The sequence below is a fragment of the Hyaena hyaena genome, unplaced genomic scaffold (assembly GCF_003009895.1).
Source record: "Hyaena hyaena isolate Hyena2069 unplaced genomic scaffold, ASM300989v1 scaffold_74, whole genome shotgun sequence".
Taxonomy (NCBI): domain Eukaryota; kingdom Metazoa; phylum Chordata; class Mammalia; order Carnivora; family Hyaenidae; genus Hyaena; species Hyaena hyaena.
Genome location: NW_024080706.1, coordinates 836,053 through 850,765, shown reverse-complemented (window position 1 = coordinate 850,765; position 14,713 = coordinate 836,053). Strand labels below are relative to the sequence as shown.

The window sequence follows — 14,713 nt, the reverse complement described above, 5'->3', positions numbered from 1 at the left end:
CCTGAGAAAGTTATGTACCTTTGTTTCGCCTCCATTTTCCATCTGTAGAATGGAGATAATAATACCCATCCAAAAGCTACTATTAGGGTTTAGTGAGATTGTGTGTATAAATTGCTTAGCACAGCGCACAGAACATTAAGTCGGCCATCTGTGAATAATGGTTATTATTGAAGAGAAGGCTCATGGGATAAAGTAGAATGTGATCTGGAGAGAAGGGTCCTTCTTCCTGTCTTTCCTGTGATTTGAGAAGGAAGAGGCAGCAAGGCAGCAGCCACCTGAGACTATAAGAGCCATGGTGAACCGACGAATCATGAGGCTTTTGCTCCCACCAGGCTTTAGTTCTTGGCTCTGTAGCTGGTCCTGATCAAGCAGTGCTATTCATCAACCTGGTGTTTGGGCCCCGCCGGAGAAAGAGGGGAAAGGACCTGCAACATTTAGGCCAGCCTTCAGATTGAGCTGGAGAGGAATGGGGAGAGGGACGTACATGGGAAGCAAGAGAGAAAACAGTATAAATGAGAGCTAGTTAATTAGCTCAGCAAGACTGTGTGTCAGAAAGGAGCTTACCTTTTGTCTGGTTTGGAATTTTCCTAAATTTCATTTATAATGCAACGCATCCTGATTTCCCAGAGTCCCACAGCAAAGCCAGGACTAAAACTTTGAAGTCCTCTCATGTTTTTCTTAGTTAACCCAGAATAAACTGAGGCCATCTCACTTTATTTTATATTCATACCTCACTGAGTTCTATAGATGGTGGCTAAAAATCTAAGTTCTGATTCCTTACAGTGCAGTGAGCCCCGCTCACTGGTAGGCTGGGGCAGGTGACAAGGGGGCACGGAAGCGGCTGTTCTGCTCTGTCTGGTGAGCGTGCTCCTGGATCTGGGTGCGCGGTCCATCCCCAAGGCCAGACCGACCTCCTGCTTCCTGGAACTGGGCTTCACTGCCTCAAATGGCTAATGGAGGCTGCCCATGACCATCCCGTGCAGCTTCACACTTGGAAAGGGCTAAATCTGTCTTCTCAAATCTAACCTACCTCCCTTGTTGATACCTCTTAATTTCTCTATCCTCTCGAGTTGAATAATTCTTTTACAGCAATAATGAAGTAATAAATAGCCAAGGACTCAGCAGATAGGAGTGATGCCAAATCAAATTAAGTTGTATTATATTCTCAGGAAAAGAAGCTATTAAACTTGTGAGGTCAGAGTGCCGTCCACCTCATTTATTAGCATCCTCTCATAAGCTGCCGTCTCTGGGGACACCGTGCAAGGGCTGAGCTCCTATCTGTGTGGACTGTCTGAAGAATTGCCACTGTGTCAGCAGGCATTCATGGGCTGGCTGTGCTGGGGGCTGTGATGCACCTCTGACAGCTCCGTCCATTTCACACGGTTCCTCATCCACAGTAGGTTGTCTGACAGAGGGGACACAGCCTGGTGGCTGGGGCTCCCTAGTCCCATTTCAACCCCTACCCACCATGATCCTGGTCCCCCAGCCAGGGATGTGTTAGACAGCATGCCATTCTCTAAGTCCGGGGCTTGGAGTCTCTCAGTTCTTTAGCTAAACTTTGTCTTCTACCCCCTAAAATTATGTAGAAAAAATTAGGTGCCAGGGCGGCTGGGTGGCTCAGTCAGTTAACCATCCAACCCTTGATTTTGGCTCACGTCATGACCCCAGGGTTATGAGCTCAAGCCCTGTGTTGGGCTCCACGCTGAGTGTGGAGTCTGCTTAAGATTCCCTCGCTCTCTCTACCCCTCCCTGTCTTGTGCTCGCTCGCTCTCTCTCTCTCAAAAAAGAAAATTATGTGCCCCCTTGTCCAGTTTAAAGTTAACTCCTGAAATTACATGTCAAGTTTAGATAGTTCAAAAGGGTGTGATATCTGCCATGTTACATGGTATGAGCTTTACATACGTTTTTGGCAAAGCTCTGGCACTGCCTATGACATTTACAGGCAAGATTCACTACATAATCTAATGGGCAAGGGTTCGTGTGGTCAAACCACCCAGCCAAATAAGTCTTTCTTTCTGGAAGAGCCAAGTGTGATTTCATTTTTTCAATTCAAATAAACTTAATAAGCATTTGACTTCTAAATGTGAATCCTTAAGTCCGTGGACAGACAGATAGGAGCACACAACCTTGCCAAGAGTTTGTTGCCGGGGCAAAATCAAGGATTATCTCTTTGGCTATGCCTTACCCTGCTCTCCTAGGACTCTCTGAGAGGCAGGGCATTTAAAAATTGTCCCCTGGTAAGAGTCAGGAGGGTGAGAGGCGTGCATTTGTTTTCTGAAGGGCAGGACAGTGACTGTAAAAGTGTGAGTGGCCTGCAGTGGGGACTTAGAGATCACGGACATGTTCTTCGACAAGTGAATTTTAAGAAAGAGCACACGTGGAAGTTAAGGATCCAAACCTGTAGTTCCTTAGAATCACACGTGCCCTGATAGCCCTGGGAGAGTTGTTACGTGCCACAGGGATATGTGTGCCCCAGGCTAAAAGCCCTGCTCGGAGACATAGCAGCACTTTCCAACTACAACAGTCTGTGACTGCAGCTGGTTAGCGAGGCTTCACTTGGTATTTGTCCTCACTCCTGTTTGACAGAGACCTGTCAGGTAGAAGGGTCAGAACCATAGAACTCAGCCTTTCTTTCTGTTCAATACCTGTATTTCGTCAGGTCTGAAGTTGCCGTTAAAATAAAAACAAACTCCCCAAATAAGCAAAGAAAGGCACTATTGCTCTCCAGAAACGTAAGGGCATTTAGGGCCACATCTGCTCTGGAGTGGGGTGTTTCAGATGCCAAGACCAGGAACATTGAAGGAGTTAGGAGGAGGGGACATACTGATTCAGGGCCAGAAGGAAGGTAGGTTGAAGAAGGGAGCCCGCTTTTTTAATCATTTATTGTGAAATACGTAGAACTTTCACAATAAACCTGTAAGATTAGATAGAACTCCATGAGGAAACAGACTCAGAGAGGGTAACTCACCCAAGCCCACAGCTCATTAGTGCCAGTGCAGAGGTTTGAACCTAGTTCATTCAGTCTTGGTGACTTTAAAGTCATATAATACTGCCTCTCTCATTGGTCAATACCTACTATAGAGTGGGCTGTCTTTTCTTTTTTAAGTATTTTATTTAACTATTCTGGAATAGTTCACATGAATGGGCTGTCTTTCTAACACCCTTAGTTCATTCTCAAAACAACGGCAGTGACATCAGTAACAACATGGACAGTAGGAAGAATTTCAGTAACATCTGAGTACCAATCCAATTATAAATCTAAATGTGACCAGCAATTGTTTCAAGAGGAAGAGGGCAAGTGGCTGAAGTCGAAGGCTGTGTTACTTCCCTTGGAAAGTGAAGACTTTTATAGGCTATTTGAGATAAAGTTTTGTGTTAATACATACTAGCTTATATACAAAGTGAAGAAGCATTCAGGGGATGCTATCTCATAGTAATTGTATATTGTGTAACTTTCCAGGAGAGACCACACACAAGGTGAGCAAAGTTCTGGGTTACTGATTCACTTAAGATCCTTTTTCTTCTTCGTTGTTGTGGAAAGTAGCTTATTACTTAATTATGAAAGTAAATATACTGTATTTGAGTATGCCATTCTGGACAAAATCTCTCTCTCTCTCTCTCCCTCTCCCCCCCTCCCCTCCAGCCTCCCTCCCCCACATTTCTCTCTCCCTTCCCCTCCCCCTCCACCCTCTCACCTGCTAGGCTGTAAAATCTATGATGACAAGACTGTGTCCATCATTGATTGTTATGCCTAGAATCATGCCTAACACATAGTAGACAGTCCATAAATATTTAGCAAATGAAAGAATCAGTGATATGCCAGAATCTCAAGATCTCAGGCTTTTAAACTAGGAGATGAACGGTATCTTTCAGACTCCAGAATAGATCTCTTTTAGGGTCATGAGAAAAGATTCTGTCAGTCAGGGCTTCTCTGATCCTTCCTCCAAGCCAACTCTGCAAGTCTTAGAATAAAGAACCTAGCAACTAGAAAAGCACTCAATTTATTTTTAATTTTATTATACTCAGTTTGGGGGGAAAGGGTTGTTGACCTTTTTTGTGAATATGATGAAAATTATAGCCTTTCTCAAACAAAGGAACACACAAAATTTGGTGTATAATTTAAGTAGGCTCATGAACCCTTTATGCATCTCAAGTTGAGAATGCTGCAAAGGGAAACGCAGCCTAAGGAAAGGGCACAGCCAGCCTGCTATACCGCTCGTACTTGAAGGAGAGCTGACAAGAGAACAGGAAGGGCTTGCTTTGGCTGTAATACCAAAGGGGAGACTGTGGCGCCAGTTCCAACCGTGTCTTGATTCTGGTGAGACACTCTCATAAAAGACCCTTTGTTCCCTTTGGGACAGATGCCACCAAACACTACTCCTTATGACAGTCCACTGTCCGGCCCTTCCTAGCTGCACCCTTCATCCTGTGATTGGACCACAGGCGGGAAAAGGGGAGAAATAAGGCAGAGTTTGGGACAGTGAAGGTTGCTGAGGTGGTGTTTTTGGCTCCTAGAGTACATTTACATTAATTTCAGGCTCCGTGTCTTGAAATGTTTTTGCCCTTAATGGAAGTCCTACGAGTCTGCTGCCTGGGATATTTTCCTTGAAAGTCTCTCCCAAATGGATGCAAAACAGCACAGATTTTATATAGACCTAGATAGTCTGTTGCAAGATAAAAAATTTCTAGGTCATAGCTGGGAGCGGATGCACCCCAGACCTTCCCTCTTCTCCAGCTCCTATCTCCACCGGAGGAAGGAGATTTTTTCTGCCTTTCTAAGCACCCCCTGCCTCCGCATCACTGCTTCAGATTTCATCCAGCCCATACTAATCCTTAACTTGTATGGACACAGACCTTACTGGTGGCTGAGGATTTTCCGTCTCAGCTTCTCTTTCTTCCTCTGCAGAGCGGGGATCGCACCACCAGTCCCTGTGTCCTGGGTCGTGGATTGTCATGAGCAGTGCTTAGCTCAGGGTCCCTGGGACACAGTAGGCACTTGATCAAGTTGACTCTTAGTATTTTAAGGACAGTGGCCTCTAGAAGCAGAAGAGGAGGAAGTAGGCAAGTTTGCTCCTTATGTCCTTCTTAGCGGGCTCGCTTCTGCCCCCTGCCCTTGTCTTGCCCGGTCCCTATATCAACAGTGTCCTCCACCCCCCGCCCCCCCATCCCCGGGACCAAGCCAGGGAGGCTCTAACCTCAGGCACCCGAGGTCCTAGCCATGCTCTGGGACTCACAGCTCATTTTTTGTGCCTGAATTATCACTGACATTTAGGACACCCTGGTCAGAGTAGTAATAAGTATTCCTTTCAGCTCCCTCCTCTCCTCCCTTCCTGTTGTTTTTACTTCTCACTTCCTTTTTGAAAACAACTATCTCTTAGCACTTCTCTGTGCCTAGCACGATACCAGTGCTAGATTATGCTAGTGCTAACAAAATAAACAGCATTGCTACACTTGTATGCTCCAGTCAGAGGGAGGGGGAGAGTAAATAGCAAACAGTTCATAGGGTATGATAAGGACAATTGAAGAAATAAAATGGGGGGATGACCAGGGGACCCTACTTAGATAGAGTACCTCCCCTGAAGAAGCCACATTTGAACCCTATGACTGTTCTAGGGCGGGATTGACACCTTGGCTTAACTCCCAATGAGAAGTGCTGCGGCCAGTGCAGAGTGATGGCTTCTCATTGTTTTTCTCTCCTAACAGTAGGATTTAAGGCTTAGGGGAAGTCAAACTGCTGAGTTTCACTAGCTCTTTGTCAAGTAAGCTTAAAAAATATTATGACTCTCACCTGCACCTTCATAGATACTCACTTAACTGTGTACCAGGCATTATGTGCTTTACATGTCTTGTCTTATTTATAAGTAACCCCGGAAAGCAGGGTCTATCACCAGAGTTATCCCTGTAGTCAGAGAAGGAAACTAACTTAGAGAAGCCGACTAACTTGCCGTGGCCAGCGCCCAGCGGTGGTAGCCGAGGAGTGGGGTCCAGGGCGGTCTGAGAACAGGGCCTGTGCTCTCGGCCGGTAGACGAGGCTTTTCCCCTTCTCGTGCTGTCGTGACTCACCTGGCTCTCCTTTCCTCTACAGCGGTGCCAGTGAAGACGAGGACACATGAAGGCTGCCATCCCCCGTGGAAACTCCTCACCCCCTCCCCCGTGTGTATGTGACGGCGTGTGTGTAACGGCTTCTGATTTCTGTGAAAGCTGCCCAGCAACAAATGTACTTCCACCAGATACATCCCCAGGTCCACGGCAGGCACACATCTGTCAAAGGGATGACCGATTTTATTGTCACTGTGCTTGTCATTCTCTCGTCATGGTAGGTCAACAAAAAGTGCCCCTGTGATCAGCCAGGAGCAGTTCATTAAGAAGCGCCCTTCAGGTAGCCCCTCGATGGCTGCTTTGAACTTACTCAGGAAAGCCAGCCCCTGGAATATTGTATACCCAGATGGCATTGCTTCATCTGGGAGGATCTGTAATAATCTTGAAGGGCAGTCAGAATTTGTTCCCTACCTGCTAATAAAACCCCACTTTGTTTATACAGAAGCATGAAATAATGGGAGAGGGGCAAAGTAGGGCTCTGTAGATAGTCTCTGAAAGTCCAGTCATACAGTTGTGAAAATGTGGTTCCATGAGGTAAGATGGTGGCGTGAAGATGGGGTTAGAGAAAGAGTTAAAAGTCCGAAATACAGAGATATTTTTAGTATATAAGGTTATCCAGCACTTCAGATCCATAATTCAGTGCTGTGGAAATGAAAAAAATGATTGAAGAGGTGGAAAGGAAATGACTTTAAAAAAAAAAAAAAAAGACCAAGGAGATCTGATTAAAAGTTGAAATCAGTATTTCTGAACTCAAATTGCCTGAGTTTCCAAAATAGTCACTAAGGGACCTGATGGAGCCTGAATTATTTGCGTGAATTCTGCCGGTTTTCTGGGTCTTGTCACAACACGAAGTCTGGAGTGTATATTGCGAAGTGGGAGTTTTTCAGTGTGGGCTTTGGGCGCCCTCGCCCCAACCCCCTTGGCCTCATGTGGCTTCAGTGCAGGGTAGGGAGAGATCTCATCGCCCTGGTGTGCTGAGTCAAGCCCCGTCTCCCAGCAGGTGCCCCCACCTTTCACTGCAGCTGGAGCCCCTCTTCCTGGCACCCGCCCTCTGGCCTCCGGCCCCTCTCCTGCAGCCAGGCTCTCCCCTCTCGAGTACTGCGAGCAGAGACGCACCGTGGTGCACTTCCCCACCCCTTCCCCACATTTCCTCACCCCCAGGTATTCTACCCCCAAGGAAGCCGTGATTTCTAGGGAGTGCAAATCCACAAGCTTAAAAACTTGCATTTCCTCAGACACCAGTTTCACTTAAATGGTTTGGAGTCAGGGGATGACCTTATTTTTAGATAGAACGGTTACATTATGAAATAGAATGTTCATACACACAGTAAAGATACAATGGGACACTTCACAGGGAATTCTTATTTGCACATGGGGTGTGTGTTCCCTGTCCTATGCCTTTGGCGGTGTTTTGGCATCCACTCCTGGGAAGTACAATCAGAACTGTATCCATACAGCTGACTCAGGGCCTGGACTTCTAGTTGCTTCTGAAGCAGAGCTGAGACACCTGCTCTGGGGAAATCCCTCTCCTCCGACCTGCTCGTGACCTGTGTACGTGTCACAGAGCTTTGGGGCCAGCTGGTGTGTGTGTGCGGGATGGTTTTGGGGCCGAAGCAGCGTGGTCCTGTAGGAATCTTATTTATATCATTGTTCAATCCTGTGTTTGCTGTGAAACTATTTCTTTGAGGCCAGGAAGCTACCGGGCATGTTTGCTTTTGGCTTAGGCTTTCCCTGGCTCACTACATATGTTAGGATGTTGGGACCGAGAGTCCTTTGGGCAGTTAAAAAAAAAAAAAAGTATTTTTCTCCCAAACTGGTGGTCAGCAAATGACTAAGACAGTTTTGGTGCTTTCCCTATCTGCCTGCAGAGACTGGAGAATTTGGCATACCACTAATTACAACCCCCAACCTCACCCAACAGAGCTCCCCGAAAAGAAGGACCAGTGGCTACTCTTATAAGAGTTTAAAAACCAAGAGATTAAGAACACTTGAGGATTTGGATGTTTGTGTTTGTCTTTTGCCAATAATTATTGTTGAATCTCCAAATAGTAGCCTTATCTCAGCAATGGACAGACCATCGGCTCCTCCATACCTATCTGCTGTTACCAGTATCTGGGAGACCCGAGCATATATGCGGTGGATATGAACAGAACTATAAAAACACATGCCAGCCTATCTCTGTCTGTTATCATATCTCTGTAATCCTCAAGGAAAGCACTTTTGCTTTTACTTAGGATTTCAGATTTGCTCAATGGGCTCCTGCTGTCTTCAGCACCTGATAAAACTTTAACCAGGGAAGCATTAAACACGGCGCAACGGCTTCTGCCCAGGCTCCCGAGTTCCTGCCAGGAGCATTTATCAATGTAAGAACGAGGCTGCTTCCTGCAGCAGCACCAGCCCCCCGGAGCTGGAGCCCGCTGCTCAGCCTCAAGCCCCAGCAGGATGCGGCCGCGCTCCTGCCAGCTCAGTAAAAGTTAGAGTGCCCCAAAGTGTGTGCTGACCAACTGCAGGCTGTAGCAGGGTTGCAGAATCCCCAGGGAGAAGTCACTGAGGGAGGCAGGTCATGAGTGTCGTCAGAATGAATTGGGTCCCCATCGCAATCCCTGGCTGCTTTCCAAGTTTTGGTTATCTGGAGGCTGAGAGTGGGTGTGTCCTTTGATTTGATGTCATTCACTCCAGGGCAATTCCAAGAAGTCCTAAGAGTCTTAGCTGCAACAGCCCAGTAGGGAAAATGACCTATATTGAGGACCGGCTGTGAGCCAGGCCTGGCACTAGGCCCCAGTTTCTCAGCTGATGAAATGGATGTGGGGTGGAAGAGCCCCTTGCCTTGAGTTCCACAGCTAGGAGGTACTGGAGCCAGACTTTGAGCCCGGCTCTCCCCAGCTCTTTGGTGGTCGGTGGCACATCTATAATACAGAGGCAGGCAGAGGCCTCAGGCCCCACCACTGCAGTCCGACCATCCCACTTCATAGCTTCTTTTTCAAAATTCCATTTCGTGGCTATTGTTTGGGCTCCGAAATGGCATCCAGGTAGCCTCGCCGTGCCACGTTAGCAGATACGTGAAGTCCACATTGCTAACTTGAGCCTGCCTCCAGGAGTTGGGGCAGCCTTTCCTTTCTGGTGCCATCTCCCATAAATAGAGTGTTTCTAGGCCTTCAAGAGTATAGAAGTTCTTAGAAATAGAGTGAAGGGTGTTCTGCTAAGTTTGCTTGGAAATGTCTGCTGCTGCACTGCCACAGGGAAGGCCGTCCTCATGTGTTAGCCCAGCCCGTCCTGTGCTCTTTGAGGATGTGTTAACTCAAAGTCCAGTGAATCTGGACTTTCCTGCTGATACATGATACGGACATGTGTGCACACATGCACACACACACGCACGCATTGTGAGTGCGTATGTACACATCAAGGACAAGGGTACGTGCATAGACACACACACACATTCAGTATAAGAACTAAGGGGAGTTCAGGGCAGCCCCCTCCTGATCTTAGTACCACTGTACCAGCCCCGATCACAAGTGTCACCAGATAGTGGGAGCTCAGGTGCTTGCTTACAAGGTGCTTACGAGAAGAACAGCTCCTTGGCAGAAGTGGTCAGCTCCTAAAGCACGGGCCAAGGTGGGCGCCAACCCTGCTCCAAGATGTCTAACAGTATCGGAAACGATGGCCCAGGCATTTTGAGGACCCAGGAGTCTGCCCACTCCAGTCAGGACTGAGGACCCTGGTGAGACCTCCCCCAGGAAGGAGGATCCTAGGAAGTCCTCTCCCGCCCCCCACATACACCTAGAAAATATTCTCTTGCCAACACCTGAAATTTCATACTCACATAATAGCTGTTTAGTACATGCTTTGTAATAAGGAAATTGATTGCATGTTTACTGTGTGCCTAGCCCATCTGGAATGTTGTTTAAAACACAAATCTCATTAGGGATGAACTCAGCCCAGCCATAAGAGGGAAAGAAGAGACTCGAGATCTCATTAACATGGCCTGCACCCAGCAGTGCTCTGAAGCCCCCACGGCAGCCCATCCCCAGACTCAGGCCCAGGGGGCCTGCCTGACGGAACAGTAGCATCTGGAACTGAGAACACACCGGAAGCAGCAGAACAAGCAGCAGAATAAGCCGGGGCAGGAAAATGAAAACAAGTTGAGATACTTGTGGGTGTAAAGGTGCAAAACATGCCACAGAGCCCATGCTGGGACTGATATGACCTTGAGGGGACAGATTTATATAAATGGGGATCAAACCTGACCAGTCTTTGTATAGTGACAGTCCACACTGCATGGGTGGGGACAAGCAACGAACCCATTGTCCTCTGCCTGTTTTCCTGTGCAGTCACATTCTCTCCTTACCTTCCCCTTCCACCCTTCACATTAAACAAGGGAACACTCGCTCTTTCAAGGGAATTACACATTTGAGTTAATGTTTCAGTATATCATTTTCATACTGTAAATTATTTTGTAAGAGAGATTTACCGCTATCCCAGGATGTTTGGACTCAGCGCCCCTGTGCATTTGGAAATCAATAAACTATTACTGGAAATACCATTCGTCTCTGAGAGTTGTGCACAAAGGAGTCTGCTAAGCGTAAATATTCATGATGATCTCCATCCTTAACTGTGGTGATGCCGGAGAGCGTGGTGTGTGGTTGTCAGATTCAGATGCTCATTTACTCCTGGCTTCTCCAGGGCAGCTTCAGGGGTCTCTGGGAAGAGACAAGCAGACACACTTAAAGTCGTCATTTACAGACATGTTTTCTCCTCAAAGTAACACAATCTATGCCTAGGTTAAATTTTCTGAACAAAGTTAGATTTTAACCCAAAGAATACTTGATCACGAATGATGTTTTCAAATAATATTTACAATTTAGATTAACCAGGGGGAACATCAGATTTTAATATTTATATTTTCTCGAAATAAAAAAATCTTTGTAGGGCAAATTACAGGTAGGCCAGCAAAATCATCTCTGTGGAACCTTGGAGCTATATGTTTGCTATAGTAATTTTTTGTTTTTTGGTTTTTTTTTTTTAAGTAGGCTTCATGCCCAGCATGAAGCTCAATGCAGGGCTTGAACTCATGACCCTGAGATCAAGACCTGATCTGAGATCAAGAGTCAGACGCTTAACTACTGAGCCACCCAGGCACCACCCCCGCTGCCCCCGACCTGTGGGGCTACACTGAAACCAGAAGTCATATGCACAGAGGCAAAATGTGAGAAGCCAGGATAGTAGACACTTTGTGAACCTAAAGTGCAAGTCCTGCCTAAAGGCATTAAAATCCTCTGATTAAAAACCCACCAGCAGGCGTGTCTGGAACAGCTGCGGTTTATGAACCCTACTCTAAATTTCGTTTGAAGAAATTTGTCTTCATCAGACCTCGTTAGTTAGCTGGGGGACTGGGTGAACTTCGGAGAAATTGTCCAAGATAGGGAGGTGAGTCGGTCACTCAAGGTCGCCCAGTGAGCCACACCGATTAGCCAGGACAGCAGACTCTCTGTCTCTTAGAGCGTTATTAGACGCTCCTTCCTCTCTCCGGTTGCTGAGGCCATTTCTGCCTGGTGGGATGGGGCTGCCAAGCCTTGCAGCACTCAAGCGTCTCAGTGTTTAACAGACCACAATGTGTTTGGAGGTTTCCTTCCCCACTGGCTGGTGCCAGTATCTCAACATCACCTCCCATTGCCCCAGCCCTTTGCGTTTTATTGTCTTTCCCTCGGAAAGCTACAACTCTCTACTTTGTTTCATTGATCTTCCCTTGGTCCAACTTACAGGTGTCCCCATTTCCTTTACAGTCATAAAAGGGTGAAATTGGAGCTTGTCTGGAACATCTCCTGGCCCAGAGGTACGCACATCCAGCAGAAAGCCAGGCTGCCAATCTTAATAAGAGAAGAAAATGTCACAGAAAAACAAAAACAAAAGAGCACTTAAAGTCAGTAACTGACTGCGTTGGGTATGTCTCCGTACTTGTTAACTATTGTAATCTTCCAGGTTAAATCCTTGTGTTAATAACACTAGCTGCCATTGAATGAGCTCTTTCTCTGGGCCAGGCACTGGCCTAGTTGCTTTGTACATTATCTTTTTTAATTCTCAGAGCACTGACACTTTCATCTCCTATTGTCTTGCACAAGAATCAGATTTACAGAGTTAAATACTCTGCCCAAGGTCACATCCTAATAAACAGGAAGCCAGGATTTAAACCTAGCCCTAAAAGGGTTCAAAACCACTGCTCTTAATCTCTCCCCGTCAGCGGCAGAGTCTGCCTTGTGTTGGTGAATAACACCCTGACCAGCACACATGCAGGGAGGCCTTGGGGCAGAGGACCTTGCCCCTTTGTTAGGCCTTGCTCTGAACAGTCTACAAGGTACAGGGTACACAAGGGAAGGAGGGCTAAGGATGGCAGTGAAAACCTCTTTTAATTCGAAACTGCGCTTTTGGAGGAAAGGAACGATTAGATTTTCTTAGTCTCTTTTCTTCCAAGGCCATAAATAATGAAATCATCAGGGGAGACAGAGCCGTGGCTTCTTCTAGCATAGTCTTAGAATCCCGAAAGTCAGCCAGCTCTGACACGGAGTCTTTAATTTAATTAAACATCTTGAAGAGGTCTCCAACAGATTGACGTTGGGCCAGCTTCATATTCTTGGAAAGGGACTGCGAAAAGAGCTTGTCTATTTTATAGTCCATTTGCTGAGTGTCACCGTCGTGGCCACAGCTCACAGCAGACCAAGTTGCCTTACAAAAATGGCCCACAAACTTCCCACCAGTTTGGGGACTCAGTCGCTACTCATTTACCTACAGCTCAGCGATCTGTCAGCTTCACTTATCCTTATTTCTGGAACACGAAATCCAAACAAGTGCTCTGACCATGAGTAATTGAGACAGAACTGGAAAAATCTAGAACCTCTGCTGGACCCACTCACAAAAGATGGAGAACAAGGAAGTGACGAGCCAGGCCCCTGACTGGTTGAAATAAATACTATGAAGCAAATACATAAGAGAAAGGCCATACATCCACCCATCAAGCCTCTAATCAGAAAGGATTCCCACATCACACGTAGTTCTAAGTGTTTGACATCTGGTTTCCAAGATCCACCACGGATTTAATGTAGGAGTGAGAAACAGACTTCTAGGGGAAACTTAGGACAAGGAGGGAAAAAGAGCAATAGAAAACACAGAAACATTTAAATATACCAAAGAGCTCAAGCCACACTGTTAGTGCTCAAAACAACTCCACACACACGTCAGTTCCTGAGGGGACTGCTGTGTTATAGAGCAGCTTAATCATATTCAAAATGATGACCCTGAGCATCACACCTAAAGAAATGAAATTGTGCCTGGAAAGAAGGAAAGAATTTGCATATCAAACATTTTACAGGTGTTCATATCCTAAACGGTATAGAACAAAACAAACAACTTTCAGGGGTTAAAAGCAATAAACCTCTGAGCATTTAGCTAAATAAAACAAAACATCGCCCTACCTGAGGTTTCATTGTTCCTTGAGCCTCTCATGTTTAGGGAGTTTTCACCGTAGCTTTGTAAGTGACTTTCATGCTACAGCGCTTTGCATATAATGGCATGAACAATGGAAGTGCCAAGCCTTCCATTGTGATGAATAAAATTAATAACCAGAATACAGGTCAAATTCTGTTACGACAAATACTGCCACTATAAAAATCACTTAAGCATCCCTGTTATCTCTAAGGCCCTGTCAATTGCCCATTTATTTCAAGCAATAGTCATTACAACCAAATCGGAGTATAACGAAAAGAAACAGGACCCTCACCAAAAGTTGGGTGTAACACAATTTAACCTGTAGTGACGCATTCTCCCTTGTATTTCTCCAGTTCTTTGCCACAAGAAGAATAAACCTTACGTAGATGTAGTACCAGCCCAGGAAGCTGGTGTTTGTTAGTTGTTGTTAAGAGAAGAAAACTCAGAAGAAAGGGTGCACGGAGTTGTGTGGTAAGCCATCTCTAGGGAATTTGGTCTCCGGGGCCACTTTTGACCTTAATCTGCCTTGGAGCCAGCAACCACAGAGTCGCTTGCTTCCAGGAGTGAGGTAATGCATATATTAAGCCCTGGAATGAAGACGCGATTCATTTCCCATGGATCACTGAGCACTTTGTGGCAACCTGGCCCTGCTCTGATGACCCTAAGATAAAGAAATCCAGAAGCATGCGACTTGAACCATCCTTTCTCCCATGATGCACTACTGTCAACACCGCATAATTGTAAAAGCCCATGCCACGTTGATTATGTATAGAAATGATCTAAGTTAACTGCATTCCATTTGGTATACAAGCAAGGATTTTTTCCATGCCTCTCCATCTTTTACTGGTGGCAACGATGAGTTTTATCATTTGCTACATGTTTTCTTCCTTCCTTCCTTCCTTCCTTCCTTCCTTCCTTCCTTCCTTCCTTCCTTCCCTCCTTCCTTCCTTCTGTCCGTCTGTCCTTCCTTCCTTCCTTCCTTCCTTCCTTCCTTCCTTCCTCGTTCATTTGTTCCTTCCTTCTTTCCTTTCTTACACCCTTCTTTCATCCTTCCTTCCTTCCTTCCTCTTTTTCTTCCTTTTACTTAAATATTTATGACTACATTGCAACCAACATTTTGTAACACCTTCAGCACAGA

The 14,713-nt window shown here is 46.1% G+C and overlaps 1 protein-coding gene and 1 long non-coding RNA gene across 2 annotated transcripts in view; one reads left to right on the top strand and one right to left on the bottom strand.

Moving 5' to 3' along the window:
• The window catches only part of TRIM44 (tripartite motif containing 44), a 106,523-nt gene extending 95,886 nt beyond the window's left edge, over positions 1-10,637 (top strand). The window contains exon 5 of the mRNA XM_039233320.1: positions 6,086-10,637. Within this exon, the coding sequence (XP_039089251.1) occupies positions 6,086-6,113 (28 nt within the window). The 3' untranslated portion in view covers positions 6,114-10,637. The remainder of the gene's footprint in view (positions 1-6,085) is intronic.
• A 70-nt stretch (positions 10,638-10,707) lies between these two features.
• LOC120232540 lies at positions 10,708-14,071 on the bottom strand. The gene is made up of 3 exons (XR_005528591.1): positions 13,971-14,071; positions 11,857-11,963; positions 10,708-10,796 (listed from the first exon to the last, which is right to left on the bottom strand). It is a non-coding gene; the product is annotated as an uncharacterized LOC120232540 (long non-coding RNA).
• Positions 14,072-14,713: the final 642 nt, after the last annotated feature.